The sequence below is a fragment of the Tachysurus vachellii genome, chromosome 18 (genome assembly GCF_030014155.1).
Source record: "Tachysurus vachellii isolate PV-2020 chromosome 18, HZAU_Pvac_v1, whole genome shotgun sequence".
NCBI classification, from domain to species: Eukaryota; Metazoa; Chordata; class Actinopteri; order Siluriformes; family Bagridae; genus Tachysurus; species Tachysurus vachellii.
This window is the reverse complement of record NC_083477.1, coordinates 19,996,879-20,013,894: the sequence shown is the minus strand read 5'-3', so window position 1 is coordinate 20,013,894 and position 17,016 is coordinate 19,996,879. Positions and strand designations below refer to the sequence as shown.

Genomic DNA, 17,016 nt, shown 5'->3' with positions numbered 1-17,016 from the left:
AGAGAGAGAGATATTATGGCTGGTGTTGTTTATTGTTAGTGTTTGTTGCCTTTTTGGACCCCTTTATCATTTGTAATGTTGCTCCCATTTAAAACAGTTCAGCTCAAGCCCAGACATTTTTAGGGACATGATTGAGGACAATGTCCTGTCCAGAGACAAGCTGTTTCCTGTTGAGGTTTTGTTCAAACCGACCATCGAAAATACCCTCTCTAATGAATACTTTTTTTTATTGGTTGTTGCGTCAAATCTTACCCAGATACGATTGTACTATTTTCTGATTGGCTATTGTGTAGCCTCTTTTTTTTGATTGGCTGTTAAGTGTCAGGCTTGACTAAGCGGTGCGGACTGATACATTTTGGGTGCTGCGGTTTATTAAATATGATAAATAGTCATAAAGTTTTTCTGCGTGAGAAAAGACCGAAATGCGTGACTGTCACTCTCAATGCGTGACACTTGACAGCCCTGTTATTATGATTGAACAGAAATACAAATAAATCACATGTATCATTAACAGAACTTACTTTATTGGCCACTTATTACTACAGGAGAACTTTATCTTGTACCTGATGTCTCTTTCTATCGTGGCTAGATACAATTTAACTTAAATATATAAACTTGACAAACAAAAACTTTCCCTGTTTCAGCATGTGCCTGGCAGCACCTTCTTCCAGCACCACTCTCTGTCACAATTTTCATAATAAAAGTCTCTTGCCTTTCAATCAGTTTCTACAGGAAAAGTATTCAAACAAAAACCATCACAACAATAAAGAAACCCATTTAAATAAAATAAACTGCGTTCGATGTCAGTTAAAGTCTTAAATCCCAAAAAGTGTTTACGTTAAAGACTAACTGCAGCAGGACAGAAAATACACACAAAATAACCAATATGTAACCTGATTCCAGTGACACACTTCCTTTTTCTTGCCTGTGTCAGTGTTTAAATTACACACTTTTATTTTCTTTCCCTTTTTGTGAATAGTGTCTGGCTACTGCTCTTTTCCCCACTTTAAAAAAAAAAAAAGTTTCACTTTCCTGCTGCAGTTAATGTATTTGGAGAAGGCTTTTGTTTTGTTTTCTGTTTTCTCAGGTTACTCTGATGATTTGAAAGCTTCAAGTGATCCAGCTTTATCTAAACATCTGAGTTGTAGAGAGTGGAAAGCAAAAAACATCGTGTAAAATGTATACAAAGTGTATGAAAGTCATTTTAGGAGATTTTCAAATATTCTGAATATCATCTTCAGTCAAACCCAAGAAATGACAAGACCGAGGATTTTCATTCATTTTTTTTTTTAGAGGTGTTCACAACTAAGGGCAACTTTTTGCTGGACCCAAAGTTTTAGTGATACAGTGTTAAGAAACCGAGTGAAAAGGAACTTAGTGAATAAGTTTAATCAAGTTACAATGAAATATAATTAGAATAGTGATAAAGAGCACATCCATCCATGTAGACATTGTGCTTCACCAGAGGTTTTCCTGTGTTAGCCTTGTTAAGACACGGTTCACTGGGACACTAGGCTTCGGGAAGCATCTAGAACAGTCCACGAGTCAAAGCATTAGTTTCTATTGAGAAGGGTTTTAGTGATTAAAATCCTAACAGATTATAATCTTCCTGATAAGTAAAAGGAATTAAATACAAATCTTACAGCAATCTACAGTCACAATAGATCTAAAAAACACTTAAAAATGTTTTGTAAAGAATGTTTTATTAATCAAAAATGTGGGTTTCCAACTACTGGATTAGACTAGCAGAATAAATCAAATCACTGTTTTCATTGGTTTACAGATTTAAAAAAAAAACAAACTAAAAAATCTCCCGTCCCACCCCATACAGGATACACTTTAACATGCAAGATTGTAGAAGTCACCGCTGGCTACAAATATGAGTACACACATTGTAGAAAACAACCACAGAGAACTCGGAGAAATGGATAAGTTTTCTCTAGTAATATTTGTCACTGATATTGACATAAGTACGGTGTGGAACACTGTGTTACACTTTATGGCCAAAGTGGACAGAGTTTTCAAAATTTTACATTAACACTTTTAAAAATATGCTGAAATAGTGTAACACCCCCCCCCCCCCCTCCAACACACACACATCTCCAGTCAGCAAGACCTTTACTGAGATACTGAGTTTTTTACAGTACAGTACAATTTCATTCCAAGCTTATTAGGCTTGACCAAGCATTTTGTTTGATTCATTCACAGTCACTTTTTCATCAGTGTAAGCGACACCCTTGTAGGTTCCACTGGTTTTATACTCCAGCATGCTGCCATTATAGCAGGTAATCTTCATGATGCCAGTGAATGGGAGGTCAACTGTAGCCTGGCCAAGTGTGATGCGCACATCCACGGTTTTACCTGGAGGAACTTTAACAGGACACGTGGAGAGCTCTGTTTTCTCTTCACTGTTCTCTGAAGCATATGTACCTTCAGCTCCAATATTTAAGTCATATCTTGATTCCTCCCTCACAAGCAGTGGAATTCCTGCACTTACTTTCAGGCTGAATGTGGATTCCATTTTGCCCTTAACAGACCAGGAGGATATTTGGGTGATTTTTTTGGAGGTCTCAATTGTAAATTCATGAGTTTCAGAAGTGTTGTTCTTGTACAACATGGATTTAATTTCTCCAACAGCCGCTTTGGGTGTCACATCATGAATGGTGGGATACACAACATTGGTAAGCTGAGCAGCCTTAACAGTGTTGATGAACATGAAGCCTAAGAGATCAATATCCCACCCTGAACGTCCTTTGATTCCCATGCAGATCCCAGAAGCAACATCAACTGGAACTTCTGGTTTCAGACTCCGAAATCTCAATCTTGCATAGAACTGCCGAGAGTGACTTGTCTTGAATTTGATTGCACCCAGACGTGTACCATCTTTAATTGGCCAAAGTGAAAGGGAGGTGAAATGCTCTCCATCTTCAAATGTAAACTGTTTTGTAAACCCAGCAGGCCTACCAAACTGCTCGGACCGGCCATCAGTAAACCACACCCTCACGGCTTTTAACGTGTAATCAGCTCCCCAAACCTGGATCTTTTGCAACATGCTTCCATTTTCAGTGCCATTAAAATCGAAAGCATCTCCTCCGTTCCCGCCAACTTCAACAACATCTGCCAGGTACGACATGCTGTTGTTCTTAACCTTAAAGGACAGACACACATTGAGAAATTAACAAGTGAAAATAGAAAATAATTCTTCTGAAGAAGCATGTTTAAGAAGAATTTTGATTAAGATAAAATATTGAAAGCATGAGCTACTGCTAATATTATTTTCTGATTCAGTTAAAAAAAACTTTATTAACCTATTATTAGATAAGATTTTTTTTTAATTACTTTTATTACATGACTTTATGCATGTTAATGGACAGTCTGGATAACCCCCAACACTCCAAGTTACCAGAGGGTGCCATCCTTGGTGTTCTAATCACATACTTGGTTACTTCACCCGGTTCCTGTTTGCACCATATAAAAAGCAGATGGACCAGAGTGTCAGTGTGTTTTTTTAGTTTGCCTGATGCTTGTGTAAGTTCTGATTCATGTTTTTTATGGAAAACAAGCAATTCAGTAATTCAGTTCCAAAAAAAATCTTCATCATCTGAGCAGGAATCTACTGAGTTTGGTGGATTTTGCTCAAAAGATTCACAAGTTATGATCGCGGGAATTTTTCAATTGACGTCAATGGGAATTTTGGCCAATTTGAGCTTCTGTATCAGAAAAAAGTCATAACTCAACTTTTCAGCATGATATGATACCTCATTCATGGGTCTACATTCGTGGGGCAACGGTGCAGGACAAGTTAAGAGACAATTTTTTTTTACATAATAATAATAATAATAATAATAATAATAATAATAATAATAACAATAATAACGATAATAATAATAATAACAATAACAATGATAATAATAACAATAGCAATAATGGTAATAATAATAATAATAATAATAATAATAATAAGCACATGAGACAGTAATAGTGTGCTTTGCTTCACAAGCACCACTAATTAATCAACAAGGTCTGACTGGATGCAGGAAAGTAAGTGGAGTAGCGCAATGCAGTACTGCACTTAGATTAGATTAAATTGGTTTAGACTCAACCTTTTTACAAAGTCCATGTACAGAACCAATGAAATGCACTTAGCATCTAACTGATCATTAATGCATCATGAGCTACTATACACAAATCTTGCATATGAAAGTAACTATACATTTTGCCACCTCATAAAACATTTTGTTATGATGGAGCATCCTACAGAGCATCTTACATTTAGATGGAGAAGGTGAAAGATTTACATCCATAGTGATTACGTACCTTGGTTGAATAAGGGCTGAATCCGGGCTTCAGAATTCTTGATTCACTGGCGTTATTGACCAACAAGATGGATAATCAGACTCAATAAATGCAGTGAGAACTAATGATAAGAAAATAAGACAAATGCAAAAAATACAAAGGACATTATTATTATTGAACAGAAATACAAACAGAAATACAAATAAATCACATGTATCATTAACAGAACTTACTTCATTGGCCACTTATTACAACAGGAGAACTTTATCTTGTACCTGATGTCTCTTTCTATCAAAGTTGTTGCTTGAAAAACAAAAACTTTCCCTGTTTCAGCATGTGCCTGGCAGCACCTTCTTCCTGCATCACTCTCTGTCACAATTTTCATAATAAAAGTCTCTTGCCTTTCAATCAGTTTCTATAGGAAAAGTATTCAAACAAAAAACATCATAACAATAAAGAAACCCATTTAAATAAAATAAACTGCGTTCAGTGTCAGTTACAGTCTTAATACCAAAAGCAAAAGCGTTTACGTTAAAGACTAACTGCAGCAGGACAGTGAATACACACAAAATAATCAATATGTGGCCTGATTCCAATGTTGTTTTCCATTTTCTCAGGTTACGAGAGGGGGTTCAGCGAAAAATCGGCAGCTGGCAGCAGGAAGTACCTGCCATTGGCAGCAGGAAGTACCTGCCATTGGCAGCAGGAAGTACCTGCCATTGGCAGCCAATCAGTATCGTCCAACGTAGTAGCAACCAATCACATTTAACTGGAGGTCAAGCGACAGCATCTTCAGTAATGGCGGCATTTGACTCGGTAATATTGACTCGGTATATGTGTTCGTATATTGATTATCAGATTCATAAATAATTGTTGCTCTGTAAGTTGTATTTTAACTTTTATGTTAGAGACAGTGAATTTGTGACTACTTGAATTGGTTAATTTAATCATTTGTAGAAACGCAGCTTGTGCACCGTGTGGTCCTGGTTTGTGAGGGGCGATCATTAACTTCAAATACTAACTTACGTTACCATTACCATTAAATATTAGCGTTTGTTAACATGTTAACTTAATCTATTGATTAGAATAAAGCTCATGCTGATTCATTGGAATTATTGACAAGCTCAGCATTGATGATACACGTACAACACTAACCATATCGTGTTTTTTTTTGTGCATTTGATTTTTCAGGGGATTGTCTGATATCCAACCATTTATTGATTTTTTTTTTTTTTTTTTTTTTGACAAAACAGTTCTTTTAAGAACTACCTTTCTTTAACTCTGTACACTGTTTTACACCTCTTGTGTAACTGCCTATCAATTATGGCAGGTAAGAAGCCAATTTTTTTTCCAAAATCTTACTAACTGAAGTTAATTTGAGCAGAACATGCAAACACCTGTCCATGGTTAAAATGTAATTGGACTTCTAAAATGTTTTACCTTTTTATATATACTATGAATTTGTGTTGCTATTTTTAAAGTATGTTATTTTCTTGTATACACTGCATGTGTAGGTATACCCTTTGCTTTTGGAAGAGTTGAAGTCTTTTCTGGGACAGGCAGCTGTCCCTACTGTACAACTGGGGTGATATCAAGTCCTGAGCACTTTCAGGCAAAGCATGTAAAGCATACCATATATTTTGAGGACAATGGCATCTGTAAGCATTGTACAAAGCACACGTGCATTTTACATGTTTGTAAGTTAAAATGTATTAACCTTCTCTTGTCATTCTAGAAAAATATTGTGTTCCTTGACACTGCAATGAAATTTATAAGAACTGCTTACCAGGTGTATAAATTATGAATGAAAATGTGATCACTGCTAGCTGCTTAATGACACAATGCAATAAGAATAGTCATTCATGTGGCTGCATCCATGCAAAAAAGAAAGATTAGTTAGATTAACTAGGTTTAGATTGGAACCTAGTTAATCTAACTAATCTTTCTTTTTTTTCTAACAAACCTTTAACTTAAACTTTTTCTTTCTTTCTAACTATTCATGAAGTTATAACCATTCTACACTTATGGATAGATAGGAGGGTAGAAGATTAGTAATAAAAACAAAGAAATTGTTTTGCGTACTAATCTTCTACCCTCCTATCTATCCATAAGTGTAGAATTTTTATAACCTTGTTCTCTTGCCTGCGACCCTGTTCTTCAATAAACTATTCAATAAATTTTTACTTATTTGATTGTACCTCATGACTCCTGGTCTTCTTTCATCATATCTGGTCCGGGGCCTTTAAGCTGTTATCCCCTAACACTAGAAATATTTTAAGTCATGTTAAACCGTGCTAGAACATTGTAAAGCTTTTTCAAACTGTCTGGCTAGGCTTTTTCAGGCCAACTTAGTTTTTCTACGCACTTTACAATCTAGTTAGAATTGTTGTTGATCATTCTAATTTCAGAACAACAAATATCAAGCCTGTTTCAAAAGTAACAGTTGTTTTATGAAACACAGGCCAGAATGTATTGAAATACTACAAATGTAAAACTGAACTTAAATGATTGCAAAATATGATTTTTAATAAAGGCCATTGAGACCATGTTTTTTTTTCTTTCTTTTAGACAGGACTTTATTAATGAATGTTTATGTACATTTAATAAATATACAATATGATTATATAGGCATTCATGTATGTATATATTTCACTATTTGACAAACATGTACACTCGTTAGACAGGACTTTATTAATGAATGTTTATGTATATAAAGTATGTATAAATGAAATTAAATTTATGTATAAAATATTTATACACGTACAAATTCATAATTTCAAGTGTAGCTTCATGTTTGTTTTTTGTATTATGTCTATGATCTTCGTTACTTGATTTATATTTCTTCGTTACTTGATTTATATTTGTTAAAACTTTTTAAATCAAATACAAAATAATTACACATTTAAGTATTTAAAATAAGTACTAAAATTAAATATAAATTGATAATTTATTTATCCACCTCCGACTTCTGGTTATTAGCGAGAGCTGACTTCCAGTTATTAGCGAGAGCTCACAGTGTCAGCTACTTCCTGCTGCCAGCTGCTGCCAATGGCAGGTACTTCCTGCTGGCAGCTGCCGATGTTTTCGCTGAATCCCTACTGCAGGTTACTCTGATGATTTGAAAGCTTCAAGTGATCCAGCTTTAACTAAAAATCTGAGTTGTAGAGAGTGGAAAGCAAAAAAAAAATCATGTAAAATTTATACAAACTGTGTGAAAGATATGTAAATATGTGCAATAACAGAATTTTTGAAAAATGTGCAATATTACCTATGTGCAATATGTCTTCAGTGTAACCACTACTATTTTTATACATTTTTGTTTTTTTGTGTATTATATTATGTCTTTATTCTTTTTATATGTATATTTTTTGCTGCTGTAACAGAGAAATTTCCCCATTGTGGGACAAATAAAGGTCTATCTTATCTTATCTTATCTTATTTTAAAATAGTATGGCCGTAACACAGAAACTTGGCACATTTTAACTGTTCAATAAACAGAGGTGGGAGTAAGTCACAAGTAAGTCTCAAGTCTTAACCTTTAAGTCTCAAGCAAGTCCGAGTCATTTTTTGTGAGAGTCAAGTCAAGTCAAGTCAAGTCACTGCTTTATGTCAAGCAAGTCAAGTCGTAGCTTGAGTAAAGCAAGTCACTGGCAAGTCATACAGATGTTTGATAAATCAAAGTTAAATCTACAGTATTTATGGACTATGAAAGTTTTATTTGCACCAAAAAATGATTATATGCATTTCTTTTTAAAAGGTGTCCACATACAGGTGAGTTGTAAATACAATAAAAATCTAAAAATGAATAAAAATCAAAACTACAAAGAATAAGATGTAAATGTAACTGAAATACGGCCAACATAAAAGCATGAAAAGTTTCAATAGAGAGAGAGAGAGAGAGAGAGAGAGAGAGAGAGATGATTGGAGTGAGTGTAATTTATTAATTAAAGGGATAGTTCACCTAAAAATGAAAATTCTGTTATCTTTTTCTCACCCTCATGATGTTCTTTGTTTTGATGAACACACATGTAGATATTTTGAGGACTGTTTGTAACCAAACCATTCATGAGCCCCATTCACTTCCATAGTGGGGAAAAAAAGAAGACTATGGAAGTGAATGGGGCTCATGAATGGTTTGGTTACAAACATTCCTCAAAATATCTTCCTGTTCATCTAAACAAAGAAATTTATACAGGTTTGTAACATCATGAGGGTGAGAAAATTATCTGTCACGTACGCGGGGGTAAAAACGGACCCAAATGCAGGACAGCTTAACAAAAACAGGATTTATTAACTAAAAAAGAAACATGAAACAGGACAAAGACAGAACCAGACAAAGACAACAGAGGATTCCGCGCTGCACAAGGCAACGAGGCTCAACTAAATAGTACAAATAATTAATCAGACATGAGGGACAGGTGTGCAGAGGCGGGAAGGAAAAGACAAGGGCGGGGCAGACACGTGAACACAGAACATAAACAAAAAGGCACATGGCCAAAGTCCGAGCAGAGTCCTGATATTATGAAAGATTTTTTTGATTTTTGGGTGAACTATCCCTTTAAATTGAATGTGTGTGCGTGTGCATGTGAGACAAGAATATGGCTGTACTTGCAACTTTGAAGTTTTTTATTTTTATATTTATATTTATGTTTTTTATATATATGTGCATCCCCATAAACGATCCATACGCTTTTCACTCAAAGCCTAACACTGAAGACCAATTACAAGTGCTATTGCAAAAAAGCTGACATTTCCACATAAACAGTGACCAACCATTTACATTACATTGCGCTTGCAAAAAATGTAATTTGATAGAACTTTGTCATTCAATTGTGAGCGATGTGGTCGCATACTGCTGTTCTTCTCTTCTCATCTTGCACAAACTCCCGGTACCTGAACTTAATTATTTTTGGTGTAGCGCCTTTCACGTTTCGTCACGTCTGTTAAGGTTTATTAGTTAGTGCGCGCGCTCCCTCTGCTTGCCTGCTGCATCACGTGGTTAGATTACGCTCTTGTGTGCGTTTAAAAACAGATTTAAAAACAAAATAGACAAAAAAGATAAAACAAAAAACAAGTTATTTCGAGTCATTTAACTCAAGTCCGAGTCAAGTCTCAAGTCATGAATGTCAAGTCAAAGTCAAGTCGACTCTTTTTTTAATATTTCTCAAGCAAGTCTCAAGTCTCAAATTTGCGACTTAAGTCCGACTCGAGTCAAGTCATATGACTCGAGTCCACCATCTCTGTCAATAAAACACACATGTACTGACTCATGTTTATTCAAGCAGAACACAATATATAATCCCATTATATATCCATCCATCCATCCATTTTCTACCGCTTATCCGGGGCCGGGTCGCGGGGGCAGCAGTCTAAGCAAGGACGCCCAGACTTCCCTCTCCCCAGACACTTCCTCCAGCTCTTCCGGGGGAATACCGAGGCGTTCCCAGGCCAGCCGAGAGACATAGTCCCTCCACCGTGTCCTAGGTCTTCCCCGGGGCCTCCTCCCAGTTGGACATGCCCGGAACACCTCCCCAGGGAGGCGTCCAGGAGGCATCCGGAACAGATGCCCAAGCCACCTTAGCTGACTCCTCTCGATGTGGAGGAGCAGCGGCTCTACTCTGAGCTCCTCCCGGGTGACCAAGCTCCTCACCCTGTCTCTAAGGGAGCGCCCAGCCAACCTGCGGAGGAAACTCATTTCGGCCGCCTGTATCCGGGATCTTGTCCTTTCGGTCATGACCCAAAGCTCATGACCATAGGTGAGGGTAGGAACGTAGATCGACTGGTAAATAGAGAGCTTCGCCTTGCGGCTCAGCTCTTTCTTCACCACAACAGACCGGTACATCGACCGTATCACTGCAGAAGATGCACCGATCCGCCTGTCGATCTCCCGCTCCATCCTTCCCTCACTCGTGAACAAGACCCCAAGATACTTAAACTCCTCCACTTGAGGCAGGAGCTCTCCACCAACCTGAAGGGGGCAAGCCACCCTTTTCCGGTTGAGAACCATGGCCTCAGACTTGGAGGTGCTGATTCTCATCCCCGCCGCTTCACACTCGGCTGCAAACCGTCCCAGTGCACGCTGAAGGTCCTGATTTGAGGAAGCCAACAGGACAACATCATCTGCAAAAAGCATAGACGAAATCCTGTGGTCCCCAAACCAGACTCCCTCCGGCCCCCGACTGCGCCTAGAAATCCTGTCCATATAGATAATGAACAGGACCGGTGACAAAGGGCAGCCCTGCCGGAGTCCAACATGCACCGGGAACAAGTCTGACTTACTGCCGGCAATGCGAACCAAACTCCTGCTCCGGTCATATAGGGACCGGACAGCCCTTAGCAGAGGGCCCCGGACCCCATACTCCCAGAGCACCCCCCACAGGTCACCACGAGGGACACAGTCGAATGCCTTCTCCAGATCCACAAAGCACATGTGGACTGGTTGGGCAAACTCCCATGAACCCTCCAGCAACCTGGCAAGGGTATAGAGATGGTCCAGTGTTCCACGACCGGGACGAAACCCGCATTGTTCCTCCTGAATCCGAGGTTCGACTATCGGCCGAATTCTCCTCTCCAGTACCCTGGCATAGACTTTTCCGGGGAGGCTGAGGAGTGTGATCCCCCTGTAGTTGGAACACACCCTCCGGTCCCCCTTCTTAAACAGAGGGACCACCACCCCAGTCTGCCAGTCTAGAGGCACTGTCCCCAGCCTCCATGCGACGTTGCAGAGGCGTGTCAACCAAGACAGCCCCACAACATCCAGAGACTTGAGGTACTCAGGGCGGATCTCATCCACCCCCGGTGCCTTGCCACTGAGGAGCTTCTCAACTACCTCAGTGACCTCAGCTTGGGGGATCGACGAGTCCAGAACTGAGCCCTCAGCCTCTGCTTCCTCAATGGAAGACATGTCGGTGGGGTTGAGGAGAACCTCGAAGTACTCCTTCCACCGTCCGAGGATGTCCCCAGTCGAAGTCAGCAGATTCCCACTCCCACTGTAAACAGTGTGAGCAGGGCACTGCTTCCCCCTCCTGAGGCGCCGGACGGTTTGCCAGAATTTCTTCGAGGCCAACCGATAGTCCTTCTCCATGGCCTCACCGAACTCCTCCCAGACCCGAGTTTTTGCCTCCGCAACCACCCGGGCTGAAGCTCGCTTGGCCCTCCGGTACCTATCAGCTGCCTCCGGAGTCCCCCGAGCCAACCAGGCTCGATAGGACTCCTTCTTCAGCTTGACGGCATCCCTTACTTCCGGGGTCCACCACCGGGTTCGCCACGACAGGCACCGGAGACCTTACGGCCACAGCTCCGAGTGGCTGCGTCGACAATGGAGGTGGAGAACATGGTCCACTCGGACTCAATGTCTCCAACCTCCCTCGGGATCTGGTTGAAGCTCTGCCGGAGGTGGGAGTTGAAGTTCTCTCTGACTGGAGACTCTGTCAAACGTTCCCAGCAGACCCTCACAGAACGTTTGGGTCTGCCAAGTCTGTCCAACTTCCTCCCCCGCCATCGGATCCAACTCACCACCAGGTGGTGATCAGTTGACAGCTCCGCCCCTCTCTTCACCCGAGTGTCCAAGACATACGGCCGGAGGTCAGATGAAACAACCACAAAGTCGATCATCGACCTCCGACCTAGGGTGTCCTGGTACCATGTGTACTGATGGACACCCTTATGCTTGAACATGGTGTTCGTTATGGACAAACTGTGACTAGCACAGAAGTCCAATAACAGAACACCACTCGGGTTCAGGTCGGGGGGGCCGTTCCTCCCAATCACGCCCCTCCAGGTGTCACTGTCGCTGCCCACATGAGCGTTGAAGTCCCCCAGTAGAACGATGGAGTCCCCGGTTGGAGCACTTTCCAGCACCCCTTCCAGAGACGCCAAGAAGGTCGGGTACTCTACACTGCCATTTGGCCCGTAAGCACAAATTAATAGTGAGAGACCTATCCCCGACCCGCAGGCGCAGGGAAACGACCCTCTCGTTCACTGGGGTGAACTCCAACACATGGTTGCTGAGCTGGGGGGCTATGAGCAAGCCCACACCAGCCCGCCGCCTCTCACCGCGGGCAACTCCAGAGTAGTAGAGAGTCCAGCCTCTCTCAAGGAGTTGGGTTCCAGAGCCCAAGCTGTGCGTGGAGGCAAGCCCAACTATCTCTAATCGGTATCTCTCAACCTCCCGCACCAGCTCAGGCTCCTTTCCCCCCAGCGTGGTGACATTCCATGTCCCTAGAGCCAGATTCCGTGTCCGGGGATTGGGTCGCCGAGGCCCCCGCCTTCGACTGCCACCCAGACGTCACGGACCTCGTTATTAAATTACTCATAATGGGTATTTGAACCGCTCTTAGTCTGGCCTGTCACCCAGGACCTGTTTGCCTTGGGAGACCCTACCAGGGGCAGAAAGCCCCAGACAACATAGCTCCTAGGCTCATTCAGGCACGCAAACCCCTCCACCACAATAAGGTGGCGGTTCGAGGAGGGGCCCATTATATATACATAATACATAATTATATATATATACATAATACATAATTATATATATATATATATATATATATATATATATATATATATATATATATATATATATATACATAATATATATCTGAATGTACTGTATTAAATTGGTTCATATATGCAAAGCGTCACTCTGTGTAAATAAAAAAAAGATTGGTTTCGATGCTTATTGATTCAGATTGTTCAGCTGAATCAGCTGATTTGTCTTGAATTTGATTCCATAGAGACATTTTCCATCTTGATGTGGCCAAAGTGAAAGCGAGGTGAAATGCTCTCAATCTTCCCAATTGTATCATTGGATGACAATTTATTTATTTATAATTTTTATTAGGTGTTTATGTGTTTGCTAATGGCCAGTGCATACTCTTTGATTAAAATAATTTATTATTTATTTTTCCAGAGTATGAAAGTTTAGAGTTGGCTTAATGTTTGTGTAAGTCCTGAGGCACGTTATTCCCAAATGTTAATTCCCTAATGTTAAACGTTAATGTGTACCAATTTAAACATGGACATTATATATGACTTATCACTCTACTCAGAAAAATGTTTATCTATTAGCAGCACTGAAATGTCTTACAAAAGGACTTTTGATGAGATCACTGAAGTAATTGTCATTGAAGGGATGTGTTAGATTAGCAGTTAAGGTGTTGGACTACCGATCGGAAGGTTGTGAGTTTAAATCCCAGGTTCACCATTCTGCCACTTCTGGCCGCAGCATAAATGGCTGCCCACTGCTCCGGGTGTGTGTTCACGGTGTGTGTGTGTTCACTGCTGTGTGTGTGCACTTTGGATGGGTTAAATGCAAAGAACGAATACTGGGTATGGGTGACCGTACTTAGCTGTATGTCACGTCTCGTGGTCTCGTCGTGAAATTTACTTAGCAATAATACACTGGAAAAGCATTTCGAAAAAAAAAATAAGGTAAAATGACTGACAAAAAAGAAATAAATCAAAATAAATCATAAATAAAAAGTCTCTAAAAATAATCACAAACTTTAGATAAAACATTACATATAATACAAAAATTTTAATATCTACAAGACTTTCATAGTTTCAATTAAAGTGGGTTTGGGAATTTGATTTGTAATAAAGTTCACACCACTATTGATTATAAAACTTTTATTTCTGTCAATTTAAAATATCATCCACCTTTTCACAAACAGTTCTTTATAGAACACAGTGAAGAATTAAAAAAGTAAAAATGGTATTTCTCCATGTGTCTATCCTGTCAGTTAAGGTTACTGTCTCAAGGAGGTCATCATGTGAAACAAGTGAAAAAAGTGACAAATGTGTGTACTGTGTGTTTTTTGTGATTGTACTTACTGTTTACATACTTAATACTACACACATTAATATGTAATGTTTCTAAAAAGTGCTTAAAATGAATTCACACACGTCTTCTCCTTTACCTCGCTCTCCCTCCAGAACTAGCAGTAAGAAACCAATGATGTTACTAAGAGCAAGCAGTAGCTAAGAACACCTACTAGCGACTTCATAGTAACTGTGATGACAAAATCTCTACAGGTGTAAATGTACCTTCAGGCTTTATTGCTCGCACCGGCCATCAGTGAGCCACAATCTTTTATCTGCCACTCACCCTCCCAAACATTTCCTCTCTGCTTGCAAACTTCAACAACATCTATAATATTGGATGCATTGGGAGAAAATAAAATATATGACATGAGCTACTGCTGATATTATTTGCTCATTCAGCTCATGAAGCTTTATCAATTGTATTATTAGATGACTTTAGGCATACTAATGTCCAGGGTAATGTTTTACAAAAAGGTTCCCTTAACTGATATTAAATATGTGCACCATCCAGTCTGGACACTTCTACTCCGAGCCACCAGAGGATGCCATCCTCTGTGTTCTAATAATCGCTTCAAGTACCTTACCCACTTACTGTTAGTGCCATATAAAAAGCACATGGGCTAGTGTAGCGTGTCTGGGATGGACACCTTCACCCACAAGAACCACACAGCCACGCGATGAAATTTGGCACTTTTAATCTGTTAATAGAGAGAAATCATCGGAACAAACGGGTTTGCAGCTCCTCCAACTCTGGTACACACAGAATTGTTTATAGGGAGGGCCGCAGACTGCATGCGTCCACAAGCCTCGTGCAGTGAGACTCAAGCAAACATAAAAAAAACATGTAAATAAAAAAATAATAACAATAATAGTTACAACATATATATTTCCTGTTTCTATTGTTTAGTATAAAAAATGGAAATTTTCCATTTCCATTTTCCAGATCATTTTCCAGGACTTTTCCAGGACATTTCAAATTTAGCAAAAAAAGACAAGGCTCACAGATTTACGGCCTAAAGTAATATGTTCTTCTCTCCAGAAGTCTTAAAAACAACGTACACTTTATGGCTATTACTTAACTATACTTTTAAAGACAATTTGTCATTTGAAACTTCAACATTTATAAAATAAAAAGATCGCACATATTAATACCCTTTCCTTTCACAGGCCAATGCCGTCATGCATGCTTTAGTTTGCTGTGCATTCCCTTTGCACATGATATTCAAGATTAACAAGGTTAATATAACCTGCTTACCCGTCACCATTTGCTGAAAACATTCGGGCACTTAAACCATTCCTAGCACCTGAAACCGCCAACACAAGACAGCGTCATCCGACACAGCGAGATTAAACAGCATAACAAAAAACCCGTCAAAACTCAGCGTCCCTGAACAGAGTGCTTTCTGTTTCTAACGTTAATTGTTTCGACCAGTTGTAAACTGTTCTTTAAATGATCAAGAACATTTAAAAATAATAATTTTCCAGGACAACAAGATTTTTTCCAGGACAATTTATGTTTTCTCTCATTTTCCATGTGTTTTCCAGGACTGGAACATTGGTCATTAATTTTTCAGGATTTCCAGGTTTTCCAGGACGCGTGGGAACCCTGACTACATTTATGTATATTGCATTGAAATAAACATATCTAACCATTCTACACTTGCATCACACACAAATATGCATCCTATTTTAAACAAAACAATTACAACCCATACTTAAATCCAGTGTATGTACACTTTACATTCAAAATTAAATAATGTGCTCAGCATATCATACATAGTCATGTGCAAGCCGCACAATGTGCATCACACTCAGCACAAATAATCAAATTACATTCTTACCCTTTTTATAACACATTACATAAGACATTCGTCAACTATCAACCAACTCTTGTTTCTTCTATAAAACAAAACATAACAGATAGTGTACCTGTTAATAGAGAGAAATCATCGGAACAAACGGGTTAGCAGCTCCTCCCACTCTGGTACACACTAAAATTAGCATACAATGCTAATTAGTTAGCGCCATAAACTACTGACTTACTCAAAATCACACATTAAACAGTACATTTTTGTTGCAGCTAACACTATTGAATGCTGAATCAATACAATCACATTAATCCAGTGATTAATATACACATTCAAGCAAAAACATCAGCATACCAGAATTGTTTATAGGGAGGACCGCAGACTACATGCGTCCACCAGCCTCGTGCAGTGAGACTGAAGCCTACGCATATCACACGTTGAGAACCCCCAGGTGCGCCCCATTGATGACACTCCCTCCCCAAACAAGTACTCAAAAAAAAAGGTTCCTCAAACTTTTAGATAAAACAATTAAACAAAAGTGTTTAGAAATTAAATAAAAATGATGAAACCAAAATTTTGTGAAGTACATCACTTCACCTCGAATATACAAAGTGTAACATTAATATAAAAAATTTAATTTGAGAAAAGTGGGGAAAAAAAAAAAAGAGCTTCAATACAGAAACATATAAATAAGAGAAAATAAATTTCAAAACAAAAACCCAGTCAAGGCACTATTTATACCAGTTACACTAGTATGTCAGTGTGAAACTTTTGACTTGTGAAAGTTCTGAATTGTGTTATTGTGGAAAGCTTTATCGTGTATGACGCTGTCTTGCCTACTTAAGTCTTTAAGTCTTCTATCTGTCTTTGATACGTGGTGTTTAAAGTGTGTTTACTCTCAATATTACTCTGTCCATTGTGTTTCCTCTCCTCATGTCAACTCTTGGTGTATGGAACCTCACTCTGTGTCTGAGACCCCTATGTTACACCATCACTAACATTTAACATAGTAAAATGTTATGGGATCAACAGCAGAACTCTGACACCATAAGAGCAGCATTTAGAACATTATCAGCATTGAGGTAAATTC

At 39.3% G+C, this 17,016-nt stretch overlaps 1 protein-coding gene across 5 annotated transcripts in view; it reads right to left on the bottom strand.

Annotated features, from left to right (window-relative positions):
- Positions 1-2,094: 2,094 nt before the first annotated feature.
- Positions 2,095-17,016, bottom strand: part of LOC132861387 (aerolysin-like protein) — a 168,120-nt gene continuing 153,198 nt past the window's right edge. For 4 of the 5 annotated variants that reach the window (XM_060892891.1, XM_060892890.1, XM_060892893.1 and 1 more), the window contains 2 exons: positions 4,318-4,417; positions 2,095-3,148 (listed from right to left, as the gene is read on the bottom strand). In XM_060892891.1, coding sequence (XP_060748874.1) covers positions 2,171-3,133 — 963 coding nt within the window. In that variant the 5' untranslated portion in view covers positions 3,134-3,148; positions 4,318-4,417 and the 3' untranslated portion in view covers positions 2,095-2,170. Of the gene's footprint in view, positions 3,149-4,317; positions 4,418-4,529; positions 4,710-17,016 lie in introns of those variants that run through there. The other variant, XM_060892892.1, reaches the window with a different exon arrangement.